Below are 16,080 nucleotides of genomic sequence, written 5' to 3'. Positions count from 1 at the left end.
TAGCGCAGGGAATACTATAAGGTACTGTCACGTGATCGGAAACTTTTTTGATTGGACATCTGAATAAATATATAGGTAATAATATAAAGAGGCGAGTCAGTTAAATCGCGATATCAAAACATGAAAAAGGACGAAATATAGTTGATATTACACAGTCCAACAGCCTACTTTGATCAAATGGATGGACGGTTATACAACTTGAGACAACTTGACACTAATAAAAAAGATCAAAGTCGACGTACACGTAGATAGGATATTCTTTCTCTCCATTAGCAACGATCAGAATAAAACCAAATGTTGGATGCAAAAAGACAATTTAGGGGATTCTGTGTACTGTATAAGGGGATAACCCCATTATAATTTTTCATTTGTTTCATGTTGTCTGTAGGAAGGGATAAAAATTGACGAGTTTTGCAAGGGATTTGATGTGATAATGTGTTGCATTTTCCAATTTCTCCTAAATACAAGAATATTGATGCCAACCGACAATGCCAACCTTGCACTCAGCTGAACTTTAGTAGGGCGCCATCTAGCGGCATTCTGACGCTCCTCCGCGAGGCACGATAACGAGGCTATCCAGCTGGATTCTGACTTTAAATTTTGTGTTATGTTTTAGAATTTCAATTCTGACTTCAAGGAAACTATATATTTGTAAAGTTACATGTGATATTTAGCCGAGTGTGCCGCATCCGCAGATCGCATATCTCGCTTTCCTTTTTTATCAGCACCAATTTTATTACTTCAGGTCACTTCCAGCCAACCGGCTAACAGGATACATAATGTCAATGATGACCAGTCGTGGAGCAGAAGTTCGGGCGAGGTAGGTTAAATTTTAACAGTCCTTATGATAAGGTGAACGAACGAATTCCATTGCTTCTAGATGTTGTTAGTTTTTGACGTGACCCGCCAGTAGCGTTTCCCAGCAGAGCTTTTTAATCCCTGTCCTAGGATTAGGAGACTCAATTGTTTATTACAGGCATTCTCAGTGACCGACGCCATTTTGTGCATAGTTTGGCTTCCTATATTTGGTGTTCATCGGAACAGTACTAAAACCATGTCTGCGACTTATATGGGGCAGAATCAGGGACAGAGAGCCAGTTTTAGAAGTACAACGTCTAATATTTCGACTGGAGAGGCAGTTCCAAGAGGTTATACAATGTCTTCACCGTATTATAAGTCGTCAAGAGCAAGGTATCGTGAAATCGAGTAACGGGGCTGGGGAGACGCTAACAGTAAATGAGAACAATGCTATTGTCAAACGAGGCCAGGGCGTGCACTGAATATATAAACAATGACCTAGTACTCTCAAGCTGTGTTTGGAATTTATATTTGTGGTGTCATTTAGCGAATAACTATTATGTCTGAACAACAAAAATGTATATATATATATTGATCAAAATGTGGAATTTTCATCAAAAAGTTTATAAACTTGGCAAGTTTTGAGAAATTTTATGAAAGCTGAGTTGACAAGACCAGTGTAACCTACAGTCTTTAACAATGAGATCAATTTTAGGAATTTTTATATGTGTGAATGATCCATTCTGAGATGAATATCTAAATTATAGAATAATAGAATGAATTATATAGGATTATTGTAAAATACTGAAAAAAAATGTTGCAGCACCTGAGCAGTTTCAAGGCAAACAGCAGTCTCCTCTATGTGACCTTGACATTATGCAAACTTTTGTTGTGTTGGCAATGCAAGGCTAATCATTTCACAATCTGTCAACAAAAATTGCAAGTGATTCTCGTATCTTACATTGATATGTGTTGCTGATTTATTAACCATACCACATCTTGTTGCACTGGGTATCACATTTGTCTTGTCTTTTTGTTTTAATTATATGTTTTGTATTTTCTTGGGTGAGGACTATGATTTACCATTTTCTTGATTGTACAAAGTGGATTGGTTTCTTGATTCCATCATGTTGGAATTTTCTGTCTAAAAGTGTCAGTTTTGTTGAATATGGATAAACAGACTGACATATTTAGCTTAGAAAATTCAAACTTGCGGTTGAGCATTTTCATGTGGTCCATGTATCAACATTGCGTGTCACATAATTTAGAGAAATCACTTTAATGCAGCAAGTCAATCAATTGCTAGTTGTAGATAGAGAGCAACTATTAGATGCCTGTAGATCTTTGATGTAAAGGTTTCCGTTACAGCCAAATAATGCCTCATAGATAATACACTGTAATCTACATCTGTCAGATCACCTTAAAGTGGCCTTGGACTTGTGCTATCATTGTTACATCAACCTTCAGTTACCCTTGTCTGCTTTTAGAGACCAAATATTTCATTAGCATTTAGAATTTTTTGTATACTACTTATACAAATATGTATTATATACAATATTGAATTTGTAAGGAATGGATTCATATTCTAATCTTGATAGTATATGCTAGTGCAGCACTTTCACCAAAGGTCTATGTTGACTGTCTGGTAAGAAAATGTGGCAATTACACTTCAGCTTTGAAGTTTGAATTTATTGGAAAACCTACACAGAAAAAGACTAGACGTCACTCTGAATAATATGTCATCCAGTACATATCACAAATATCATGACACCCTGACTAACAAACAGTGCATCATCATGAAGATACACCATGCCCTAAATATTACAGCCCATTTCATGCTAGTGTTCATGGGCACTGTTTGATCGATACAATCACACAGAAACCAATAGAAACTACAGATTCTACACTGTATCACAATTTCTTGCTTCATTTTGTCAACTGAAATAAACAATTTAAACATGGAACTAGACAAAGATATGCAGACACCGATATTTTGATTACTTGATACCTGCATTTGATGTCTGCAAGGTGGTATGTTAGTTCATTTTATTTAAACAAAATGTAGCCAGAAACTGTATTCATTCAGTCGTGCTATCTTGCATGTAAAGTGTAGCGTGTGCAGTTTCTTTTTGGTTTATGCATTGTTGTATCAACCATTCATTGAACACTAACATGAAACAGCTTCATGTATGTTTTTTGTCACATTTTCAATAATCATGTCAGAAGAGATTTTGTGAATATTTGCAATGCTGTTGCTACTAGAATTGTTTTAAAATATTGGTCACTCAGAACTGTTGATGCTAGTGTCAAAGAAGATCCCTTTTACTTTGTGCCATATCACTCATGATTAGTCACAAATACCTAAACACGGTGTTGATTAAGATTCAAATCAATGAATCAAAGCAATGTAATCATTAATTTATGAAAATGTGATTATCTCCAGCATAAAAAAATTCAGCAGATGTAGGGATGTAGCATATGAAAAATATCAATGTACTTAGTAAATTGAAATGAAAAAAATCCATCAACCCTAAAGCATCTATGTCTTCAGTGGCAAAACATTGCAATAGATTCCAACACTGCTTTGCTTAGAAAACTGTCATACCTTGTGCTAGTAGACAAAGACTCTAAATTGTACAATGAGCAAAGCTGTACAGCATTTTAAATATTGTACACTGTATTATAACACAGTGTATCTGTAGCAAATAGTGTGTGTGGCAAACTTCACAAATTCATTGCTTGCAAGCTATAGCTGGGTCAATGCACTCTTCTCTCTTTGTGTGAACAGGGAAAATCAGTCCAAGTTTGTACAGTCCAGAATAGATAATATAGAGAAACATTACGCTGATTTGTGTCAAGAAATTGCTGCATACACCAGAAAGACAGCTCGTGTACGGGACAAGGGAGATCTGGTGGCCAAGTCTGTATTACAATATGCAGATACAGAAACACCATCTCTGAAAACTGGCCTCACAGGATTTGCTGAATGTATGTCATCTGTTCAAGATTATAGAAACGCACAGGTAGGACCAAGTTGGTAAAATTTGACAAGGATTTGGTTTCTCACCAACAGGTTATGTTTTGTGTTTCTTGACTGTTCTGAATTGTTTGTTTTCTTTTCAATACTGAATCTGTTTAAAATGCTGTCAACTGTTCAGCTAACTCTTCTTTGTTCATCAAATGGTCATGGTTTACAAATGAGCATATTACTGAATGGTAGACAATTGAGAAAGAAGAATAGGCTTTGTGAATGGCTGCTAATACAATGCATATCTCTGGTATTCTTGTTAATGTAGTATTCTAGTATTCATATCAGAAATAAATGCATAAACTTTTGCTGTTGATTTATTGATGAAAACACCAACCTATTCTCAGTTCAAATGATTAAGAAAATGAGGGGTCACCAGGCATTTTGTAAAGAAAAAACTGCAGTGATCTAAAATATACATACCTACCAAATAGGTTTGATAATTTCAAAAGGACCTGGAATGAGCTTTCATGTGGCATAGTATTTGGTGATAAGAGCTATGTGATTTCCAAAGACAAATATGTCTCTGACAGCCCAAGGAACAGAAAAGGGGGATCTGGTAAAATTTACAACATATTATTGTTTTGTTGGCTTGTTGGGAACTCAGTTAAAAGTGTATGGGTAACCCAGGTACATATTTCCAATTTATCACCTGTAAAAAAATTACTATTTATTATAGATTGACAGGCTGGAAAGAAAAGTTATAACTCCATTGACTTTATATGGTACTGAATGCAAGCATGCAAAGGTAAGACGCAACAAAAGTTATAGAAATAATAACATTTGAAAACTACAAATGAAGTTGAAGGTACCTATATTCTGTAGAAAACAGTTTCACAATGTTCTGTCTTCAAATGAAAGTTCATCTGTGTTGGTAAACTAATGTATTTAATAAAATCTCTTCCAAATACAAACTTGAACACTATATTACCTGAAATTTGACTGAATACTTCAGAGTATGTGTTCCGTATTTATGTACGACATCAAGGGATATTTGTCTACATGTTTACATTAATATGGTCACAACAAACATATTTATCATATATGCCAGATATTTGTTCATAACGAAAACCATATGTTGGCTCCAAATGAGTATTTATAAATATACATAGCAGTGGAAAGTTGTAATGTTCATTCTATTTATACATCAGTTAGCAGGCAGTTTCAGTAAAGGGAAAAATATACATGACATGTATTTTAAAACTAGAGTATCTGAAAGTGAATATGATATTACATATTTTAATGTATGACTCATTCATTATTATTATTTCCAATAGGTTAAATTTGATTCTCACAAACCATAGGATAGAGTAACCCAATGCAAGTCAGGGAATTTGAGATTACTTTATTATATGCACTTTCAGTACGAGTCAATTAGTCACCTCACCATAACATAGCCCTATACTAATCAGGTTGCAATAAACTTACATATTCAACAACAATAACAACAACAACAACAACAACAATAGGAGTTAAACAACAACAATAACACATTAAGATGGCGTGTCTGTTTTAATTAGTTTTTATGGAATATACAGTATATATATACAAATTATCTCAAAAGATCTTGAATTTCACTTCTTGCCTCGTTTATTGTTGAATGTCCCATGATCCACAATAGAATAGTATTTATCGTATCTTGCATGTTACTTTTTTAAAGTTACAAGTTTTGAACCTAGTGAAGTATATAATGAAGTTATAATGTAAACTTGCTTTCCTAATCCTGCCATGGTCACTGTCCTTTATACAGAGTTGACCTGAAGAGAGGGTTTTGTTCAGTATTATAGTTCGATGAGAAAAAAAGATATATTTGTTTATGTGCATCAGCCAAAATGATGTTTTTGGTAATGATATTCACTTAGAGTTCTCGATAACCCTGGGTCTTTGACACCCCAAACTGTTAAAAGATGTACAGTGGCAAATGCAGAGTCCAGTCACCGTGAATTTCATCATGAATTGACAAGTAATAGCAGACATGTCTGTAAAATTTCATCATATCAGTTGCACACTTATTATCTAATTATTGTATATTGTGTTGTCTTGCAGACTGACTTAAAAGCATCCTTTTCAGCGTATGACAAAGAACAAAAACAACAGAAGAAACTGGAGACAGTCCGAATGAAGAATCCAAGTGATCGACATACAATTGTATCCTTTTATGTCTTCCATATGCTTATCATTTCTATTGTAGTGTGTGTTGACAAAATGTCAGGATCAGGAACACTTCCTCATAATATTACTAGGAAGCTTATAGTCTTGATTACTCAGACTCTCACTGGTGGGTGGACGGGGTTCCATAACGAGACCCCCAGATGAGAGTCTGGAAACATAATCCGAAGTTTTCTGAACCGAATCTGTATCCCAAAGCAGTGCATTATGGGGAATACTTCATGTCCAACATGGCATGCTGAATGATCAAGGTTCTTTCACAACATGTTTGCATGTCACAAGTGACTGATACTAATATAATTATGAAAGACAGGCTTCCTAAGCCCATTCTTCATGATTTGGAAGAAATGTGCTATGCGACTTCTGATGCAATAAACATTGGATTACACTCTCCAGAATCTTGACAGGGTGGGGTGGGGTGAGGTGAGGAGTCTCATAGTGGAGCCCCCAGCAGTGGGAGTTTGGGCAACCTAGAGTAGGAACCTCATTATACCATGATAACAGTAAAACTGTTTTATTCTATCATGTAAATATTCATTAGTAGTGTAATGACCTGTGTGCACATTACATGTAATTGAATAATGGAATAGATTAAATTTCACCTCTCCTAGTGTGACATGCATGTTCTTCCTGTGGGTTTTCATACCACAGTGAAGTACTATAGGAAGTCATTGGGCATATACATATACTTGAAGTATTGCACAATTTTGATTCAGTGGATGTGTTAAAACATATACAACTACAATCAAATCCAATGGATTTGTCAATATGTTTACAATATACAGATGTACATGTACTTGTTTAGATTGTGATAGTTCCTGCAGTCTTTGTTACGAACACTTTCTGTCAATAAATTCTGACATTTCAGAGACCCACCCAAACTTCTTGACTCATGAACCATAGTTGATATGAATAGAGAGACTGTATTAAAGGATATGTCAGTCAGTGTTGACACCTTAGACAGATATGTCAAGGGATACACATGTAGTGTACACCTTTGTGAATACTTTCAAGTATTGTGATATACAGTAATTTCCGGTACACACTTGATTGTGGTCATGTTTATTTTTATATTGTGGAAAGATCTCAGATAGGAAACATATCAATAGTATCATATATCAAACCAAACAACAATTTTGCCACAAATTTTCCTGAGTTACATATACCATCTGCTAAAAAGGACTCTGAAGTCTTTGAAGTAGCTTTAAAGGGCCATGTTTCAATCCTGGGTCATTGCATTAGTGTTATCTTTAATGAAGATTACATGGGATCACATTCTATTAACTTGGAGCAAAGTTTTCTATAGCTCTGAGCTCTTGTCAAACAAATGTCTTTTACACCTAGATTTCAATCCTAATCCAAAGTGGGCTTTTAAAATGACTATTGATAATTTTCAGAAAGATATAGAAATCATATTTTTCTATATTATAAGCTTATAAGATGATAAAAGAGATGATGCATATGATAGCTTATGTCAAATACTGTAAAGAGTGTTATCTATCCTTAATTCCCATGTACAGTCACAGGTAATATGGATGTGCTGATAACTATTGTTGGTGGATGTAGGCTGTAAAATTGATAAACATACATCTGGAAGTTGACACTTGAAGAACATTTTGTGTTGTAATCAACTGCATAGAATACCTCCAGAACAGATACATGAATGTTTCCCAAAATACTTACAAACACCAACAAATACAAATTTTGTGACATACACGGAAAAAAAAGACATTGTTGATTTCGTGAATTGATTGTGATTTGAAATTTAAATTAGAACTTATAATTTATTTATTTATTTACTCTTACTTACAAACAAAAGAGGTTCACTTTGTTTTAAAATTAAATTGAAAATATTTAATTTTTGACTGATATTTTAAAAATGGAATGGACAGTCACAAAAGTTTAAAATGCATTCTTATAACCAAAAAGAAATCTTCCCTGTGAGATGTCTTTGTAGATTGTAAACAAAATCCCTCTGTTTTCAATCATTTTCATACAGCCTATGTTCAAATTATAAGAGAAAGCTGGTGCAAATACTTGACAATGTGTTGGTTTTATAAAGGTTTTTTTTGACATGTATCTATTTTCAAATTCTATTGTTTTCCTGTAGGCTGAGTCTGAATTGCAGAAAGCTAGTGTGGATGCAACAAGGTCCACTAAAGCACTTGAAGATGAAATGGACAGGTTTGAAAAGAAGAAGATGCAAGACATCACAGTAATTATCTCTTGTTAATTAATATTCTTCAACAGAACACTTGTCAATAATAGAATGAAGGAGTTTCTAATCAATGGCCACGATTTAATGTCTCTTTAACATGTAGTAGTTCTTGAATGCTTTGCACACCTTGCACTGTGTATAAGCAGCCATACTGATGAATGTCCCACAGTGATCAGATCCACAAACTTAGGTGGCATACTATATGCAAATGTTATACTGCTTTCTCATCTCAAACATTTGAAATCTTCTCAATAATTCCAAACCAAACCATTAATAAATTAATTTTCAATCAGCTATGGTAAAACTGAAATTAATAGGTCAAGCGAGTTCATTTATAGTGTTATGGTAGTGATTACATATTCATTTGCTATGTTTACAATTTAATTTATATTTCTGTTTGTATTTATTGCCTTCCAGAATATTCTCAAAGACTTTGTGCAAGTAGAGATGGTATTTCATGCCAAAGCACTAGAAGTCTATAGTCAAGCATTTCAGTGTTTGCAGTCAATCAGTGAGGACGATGACTTGGAAGTAAGATATGATAAACAATCAAACTTACACCCTCCTACACACGTTTACATACATTTAACATAACTCCTCTCCCACACACACATATACATGTCACATAACCTTCTCACCCCACACCAGTATTTGCATATGCTTATACATACGTTACATGACACCCCACATTCATATGTCAACCCCCACCACACACACACACACACACACACACACACACACACACACACACACACACACACACACACACACACACACACACACACACACACACACACACACACACACACACACACACAACATATATACACATAAATTATATCAATGGTGCCTACTAATTTATTAGGATTACTTCAGTAGAGAAATTTCTAACACAAACTTCAATGAATTACATACTGGTAGTTGTCAATGAGTATGTAGTTATGTGCATTGAAAAGAACAGCATTCCAACTTTTAATAGTAATACCATGATTTATGTCTAGTAGTGAAACATTTTGATTACATACTCTTGTTGTAGAAAATCTATAAATGCATAAATATGGTGCTAAGTGACTTGGTCAAAAGGTCATTCACCTGGTATAGGAGGGTCAATGACTTCCTGATCTCAGGGCATGTAGTAGTATTTCCATCACACACCTCATAAATATTACATCTTTATTCATCTCAAGTAAACCTTTTTTGTAGTTAGTATACCACACTAGATATCCCTATCTCTAAAGTCTTAAGTTTTACAATTAGTACCTTGTTGGCATGGTGATATAAGAAAACAGGATGTGGATGTCATGGCAACAGTTATACGGTACTACCCATTGGCAGGGAAATATACATTTTCTGGCTCCCAAGGATTTTGGAATTTTGATTTCTACAATTTATCATAGGATATTTTCATTAGATTTATTAGATTTAAAGGGTAGATCGTACCAACAGATTCTGCTAATGTGGATAGTTGTATTTGATATAGAGCAAATACTATACTCAGATTGTAATATTTTAACAACAATAATGTTATATTACAGGAATTTCGCAACTCACTGAGACCCCCAAGCACACCAGGACAGTCCCGTCTAGACCTCGTGAGGGCTGGATCTAAAGGGTCACTCAACTCAACATCTAGAAGCACCAGTAAGAATACCCCAAACTTTGATAGGCGGAGTGGAAGTAGTAGTCACCATAATGCCAATCATATCAATTATGACGATGAAGAAGATAGCGAAGAAGACAGTGACTATGCATCTTAGAGATCTACTCTACAACTCAATCAAAAAAATGGAAACTTATTTAAACATACCATGTGGCCTTACTTCAAATGTTTCAAGTTTGCTTGACTTTCTTTGTATAAAATGTTTTTTTTTCCAACACAGAAAAACAAAATGATGAAAACGAGAAAACTTGCGATTGATACTGTAAACCTGGAAATTTTCGCTACAGACTTGTTTTCCCTTATTTTACCAGAAAACAATGATGCAAAATAAGTAGTGACTCAATACCTTCTTGTACATAAAACAAAATGTACTAGTCTGGTAATTAGTAAAAATAAGTAGTGACTAAATGTCTTGTTAGACATGAACACAATGTACCAGTCTGATAATTAGTAAAAATTAGTCTTTGAGAACCAGCTGAAGACTGTAAAATCGCAAAATTTTCTAGTAGCGAAAATATCTAAGTTTACAGTATATTGTTCATTTAACACACTTTGTGGAATCTGTTTACAATACCGGTACTAGATCCCTTCCCATATTGTACTCAATATTAGGCTGCCTAATGCTACATCATGTCAGACTCTGCAATTTATTTTCACTCATGTTGCAAAATTATTTCATGATAGTAATTGCTTGTAGGTTGAGTGTTGAAGTCTAAAGGTGTGTGTGTTCGGCTCTCAGGAATGTAACTGAGTGATGAGCCATACAAATTTTATTTGCCTTTTTCATCCCTGAACCCACTGAATCACAGTTCCTGCATCATAGATATTGGTGATAGGGGATTGTCACTGAACATACAAGTTTCATTCTATTTGTGTAGTGGATAAAAAATTAAACAAAAACTCAAAGTGTTGTAAAGTTAGCAATTTAGGCCCTGTAATGTTACTAGAATAGAATACATGTCACCAGTAGTTCTTTGTTGACTGAGGTCAAAGGTCATGAGAACCATCAATCAAAGATAACCCTGAGAGAATGTCAAGCCCCCACAAATACAGAATTTACACTGAGTACAGAATGATCACATACATGTTATCATTACATTATGTGTAACATATGGGATAGATTTCTACATTTACAAAGTCTTGAGGACCGTCCATTTATAGTTAGTATGTTACAAGTCATGGGGGAAAACGACAGAATTGACAGGATATGACACATCGACACTCGAGTTGCTTAGCAGTTTATACCATGGTACACCTAACTTGCACACTAGCAACAGCATTTTGATAAATTAAATATTTGCCAAACCAAAGGAGGATATATCTGTAATAGAATAGGTCCTAAGTAATACTAGATTTGATCTAGCCCAACCCATATCACTCATTGTCTTTGTGTGGCCAGTTAAAATTTATTGTTATTTCAAAAAGACGAAATTTGCAGTTAGTGTCATATTTAGGCAATGTTATTGTAGGCGTAACAGATCATGATCAACACATTAAGATCTCACCCAGGCTAGTGCAAAGTTGGTCTAGATCTTACCTATGGTAACTATATGGGAAGGGTCGATGGAATTTGAATTAGCAGTACCCAGTAATAGGCCAATATGGTGCTTTCCCAGAACTATTTTCAACCGTGGCCTTGTTTAGTTTTGTAGTATTTTCAAAGTCACGATTGTAGTACTTTTATTTTAAAAGTTTTTTTTCTACCGTCCAGAATTGCCACCTTGATTCTCTCTAGCATTTGTGACATGTGATCAAACTTCTACAGGGTCTCTGGTTCTTTTTTTTTAAAGAGTGGTGTGCTTGTTGCAACGCAAGTCCAAAAGTTTTCCTAAATTTCAGATCACATCTGTTTCATATTTTTTGCATGGTAAAGCAGTTATATGTTCTGTATTATGTTAGATTTTATTGAAATCTTTTATCATATGACTTCCGATCCATGATGTAAGTTTTTTTTAGTGAAATTTGAAATCGTTCACCTTCCAAAATCAGTCCAGCTTAATGAATGAGAACCCATACAAATGGTTGCTTGTTAGTTTAATATGAGAGTATGAACAAAAATTTGACACTTGTATATTATATTATAATATAAAATGTAAAGTAGAATGATCACTATAGCCAAAATGATAAATGTACATTTATATATTTAATTACAAAAACTAAGTAATTTATAACGTGATCATCTGTAGTAAATATGGCATGAAAGTAATTACTATAGTTCTGTAAATTATAAAATTATACTATGTAGTTAATATATAGAGTTTATGTGATGAGAAGTGTTCCATAATTGCTGTAATCCCATATAATCAACATATTATATGTATTATTTGATTACAACAATTCTGTATTCACAGAAGCTGAGATAGCCGTAAGAATGATGTTTAGGTTTTTTTTGGGCAGTATTTGTAACAGCTATGTGTTGTCAAAGACTGGGGTAGGCATACTGTGCTATCAGTTGATAGAGAAATAGTGTCAACATCCAGCAAGGAATAAATGAATGTTACATTAAAAATATAAATGTTTCAGTAAGTTTGAGGTGTGAGAATACTTTGTAAGAGATTATGTTGATATCAGAAAATAGAACTACATGTATATGGTGAATATACTACAAATACTACACCAAGGAGTTAGTCTATATATTGTTTGTGTCATATAGGAGACTGAACTACTTGCAGTTGGTGGTAAAATATTGTTTAAGTTAGGGGGCTAACTCTTTCACCTACTCCTGACTCCCTAGCTTGATAGCAAGTGTGTGTGGTTGCCAGCACAAACCTACAGTCATGCCAATATTCCTTACTACGCTCCCAACACAAACGTCAAAGTCATTGTTTTTTTCCCCAGTATACTTACTATGTACTATATGAAGTGTTAGGTTTATTTTTGTTTTAAATTATTTTGCATGTATGTGTGAAGCTAATTTCATTTATGTTGACTCCCTGCTTTGGTGTATTTTGTTTTTTCAAGATAGGATTTATTGTTTTGTTAGCTTTATTCAAATCAAAAATATAAACAAGGCCTACCTCAACAAAGGCTTTAAAAGTGAACGGCACATTGTTGGCATTCATAGAAGACATACAAAGCAGAAAAACCCAGATGAAGAGACAGCCAGTCTTTTGTATGGAAGTAATGAATTTCATTGGTTGAATTGAAGTCATGTCAACCAATCAGCATTGAACTATTATGCTGGACAGCCAATTAGAAACCAGTGTCAATGTTTGCATCATACTAATGAGATATAATTTCTTTTTTGTTTTATAAACAACATCCTACTCAAATAATAAGAATTTGTTAAGTTTCAAAGTATGTATTTCATAATTTCATCATAGTAATATACCAATTAATTACAGTAGTTCAATACAAGTACAATATAATATTAATCCCATTCACTAGAATTAGAAGAAGAAAAATTGATGTATTTTAATGTTCTTTGTATTCCGTTACTTTGATTTTCTTTTTGAGGTTCAGAGCGCACAGAAGCACAGACCAGTGTTGCATGGATTATTAGTTTCATTTGAAAACCTTTATACATACATTGACCAACTTATGGAAGTATGTTTCGTCAATATTTTTGGAAATCCGACTTGCCATGAACAATAATATTATCATGTAATTTTATAGTATAACAATCAATGATAGATTGTCCAATCTAAGACCTGGTGGTCTGAGGACCAATTGATATTTGCATAAATAGCCAATACTGGCATAGTATTGGCTCACATAGTTGGCATTCACCATTATAACACCATGCCTGTAGTCTGGTTTAATCTGTGGTATTCATTAAGCAGTCATATGGAAAACTACTTTAAAGCTACGAGAATAAATGTTCATGAACTCTGGATTCATAATTTCATATGAAACTTTCTACACATATTGCACCATAGCATTCAAATGTAGATGGTATGATACACATTTCAGATTTCCTCAGTCAGATTTGTCTCTGATTTGTGAGTATTCAATAACAGTTTTCCCAAATCTCACTAGCAGGTATAGCCTTGGATACAAAGAACTACATACAATGATCACAGACTTGTATAGGAAAGTAATACCAAATCTAAGCCAATGCCTTGAGATATGACAGAGATGCCTTGAATATTGACAAAACATACTTTGTATTAATGTATAACACTTTGATAGAAGCTTGTCAGAGAAACAGACTAAAATAAGTCAAAGTTCTGGCTTGTATCTTTTTGTATAGTGTTCAACTGATCGAACTCAGAATGTGAGAGCAGAGAAAGAGTGGTAGCTTCATAACATCAAGAAAATACTTCTGATAGTGGTGCAAAGTTTGTTTCTTTGATAGTGTATAGTATGGTAGACATAGCACATATTGTAAATGAAATTACTGTATGTATGTATCTATGTATGTATTAACTATTAACATGATGATAAACGAAAATATAATACATGCAAATTTTGTAAATTTCTCTACTGTAATTAAATTATTGCTGAAGTCTATTTTTTATCTGTACAGCTGTATTATCTATGAGTATGCTTGGAATAAATTCTAAAACGTACTTACCCCGTCTGTGTTTTCAGTTATTCACAATACTAGATATGAATAATGGAAGGTTTGATGTCCTCTCCCTCAAGTCAAATGCATGCATGCATGTATGCTCTGGTTCTGGCTTCCAATGCATGCTGTTTCTTTCGACCCATGGTATTCACCAAGCTGTATTTCTGCAGTGTTATCCAAAAATTAGCAGAAGTTCATCCTCAGGAAATGAAGACTTTGCCATTCAAGTGCTTCAAATTAGGAAGCTCACTTGTTCTGCAGCTCACATGATATGGACATCATTTAGATTGTGTCAGTAACAGAAATGTCACCCCAGCAGATCTGAACAATAACATCTACATAAATCTTCAAAAATTTGCATACTAAATTTTCACAGCAGGTGTGCAAATGGATTATGTAAATTAGCTCCAATATGTTATCTCAGTTTTTTACCATACGAAATGAAGCATTTGATTTTTGATGTATTGGAATATTAATACTGTGTATTTTTGTACTTTGAATGCATTACAGAAAATATCTATCTGGGGAAAGGCTTTCCAAGAATAAACTCTCCTTGGCTTTGTAATTGATCTACAAATAAAATTTGTGTATGTGTGTGTGTTTTCTATTTATTTGCAATGTACTGCATTGTTGACTCACACTCTTCTATTTGCATACCCACCATCATACCATACACAAGCCAGGTTCAACAAAAAAATATGGAATATATACTCTGGTCGTTCTACATCATTGGTTCTGCTGTGTTCGAAATATGAGTCAAAACACTCAAAATTGCCATTACTTTCCCCAATTTTTAAAAATATGACTGCGATGGTATAATTATACTATTCCCCAATATTTTTCTTCATTCAGCTGGAAAAACTCATGACCTAAGGGTTGTCACTACGAGTCCAGTGACTTGTAATGACAAGGGCCCCTTTAGGTCACTCGTATTTTCCTTGGCTGAATTAAGAAAAATATTGGGGTATAATATCTAATTGTTCATTTCCAGACAATATATCTTTGATTTCCATTGACTGCAGTGTACAGCATTGCTATTACAACCTGTGTATCATTGCATGCACTGTGATGTATACATACACACATAAATGTCTATCACATAGTTACATCTCCTACATACTTCATTCAATACTTGTCAACCTTTGCATCAAGCCCCGTGTACACACCACGGATTAAAGATCAAAAGCCTCTATAAAAGTTCTTTATTCCTTTATTTAAAGAGTCCCCTTTGTCCGGTGACCCTGGAATCACTTCACATAATTGTTGCATGGCTTTGTATCCTAGACAAGGCACCGTTATTTAAAATACAGTATATAGTATATGTAGGTCACAACCTGCTGGAAGTCAAATATCAGGCTACAAGTGTACAATACTAAATGCCTGGAGAAAGAGCCCCCCCCCCCCCCCCATTAAATATTTGGATATTAAATCTCTCTCTCTCTCTCTTAAGAGAGTATGTGATATATAATTACAGGTATATTTATTACAGAGGGAAGAAAGAGTATGTATATTGATGCATTCATATTTGTTATGAAAGCCATGTAGATGGACATTGAAAATATCATTGTACCAGCATACCAATATACATTATGTATGGACTTCACCAGAATTTATTAAAGTATGCATACATCTAATGTAGTGGAAATGTTAAAATACAGGTCAGTGAGGTTTATTTTACTAATAAGCCAAACAAACGA

General features: G+C 34.1%; 1 protein-coding gene across 1 annotated transcript; it reads left to right on the top strand.

The window, feature by feature from the left end:
* Window positions 1–603: 603 nt before the first annotated feature.
* LOC144437203 (CBY1-interacting BAR domain-containing protein 1-like) lies at window positions 604–14,490 on the top strand. The gene is made up of 9 exons (XM_078126096.1): window positions 604–820; window positions 977–1,191; window positions 3,587–3,821; window positions 4,506–4,574; window positions 5,873–5,974; window positions 7,516–7,521; window positions 8,106–8,210; window positions 8,631–8,744; window positions 9,749–14,490. Exons 2-9 carry the CDS (start codon window positions 1,055–1,057, stop codon window positions 9,968–9,970), a joined length of 990 nt encoding a protein of 329 aa, XP_077982222.1. The 5' UTR covers window positions 604–820; window positions 977–1,054; the 3' UTR covers window positions 9,971–14,490.
* The last annotated feature ends 1,590 nt before the right edge of the window (window positions 14,491–16,080 follow it).

The sequence above is a fragment of the Glandiceps talaboti genome, chromosome 7, assembly GCF_964340395.1.
Source record: "Glandiceps talaboti chromosome 7, keGlaTala1.1, whole genome shotgun sequence".
NCBI classification, from domain to species: domain Eukaryota; kingdom Metazoa; phylum Hemichordata; class Enteropneusta; family Spengelidae; genus Glandiceps; species Glandiceps talaboti.
The sequence above is the reverse complement of the archived record's forward strand: the minus strand, read 5'-3'. Positions and strand labels throughout refer to the sequence as shown.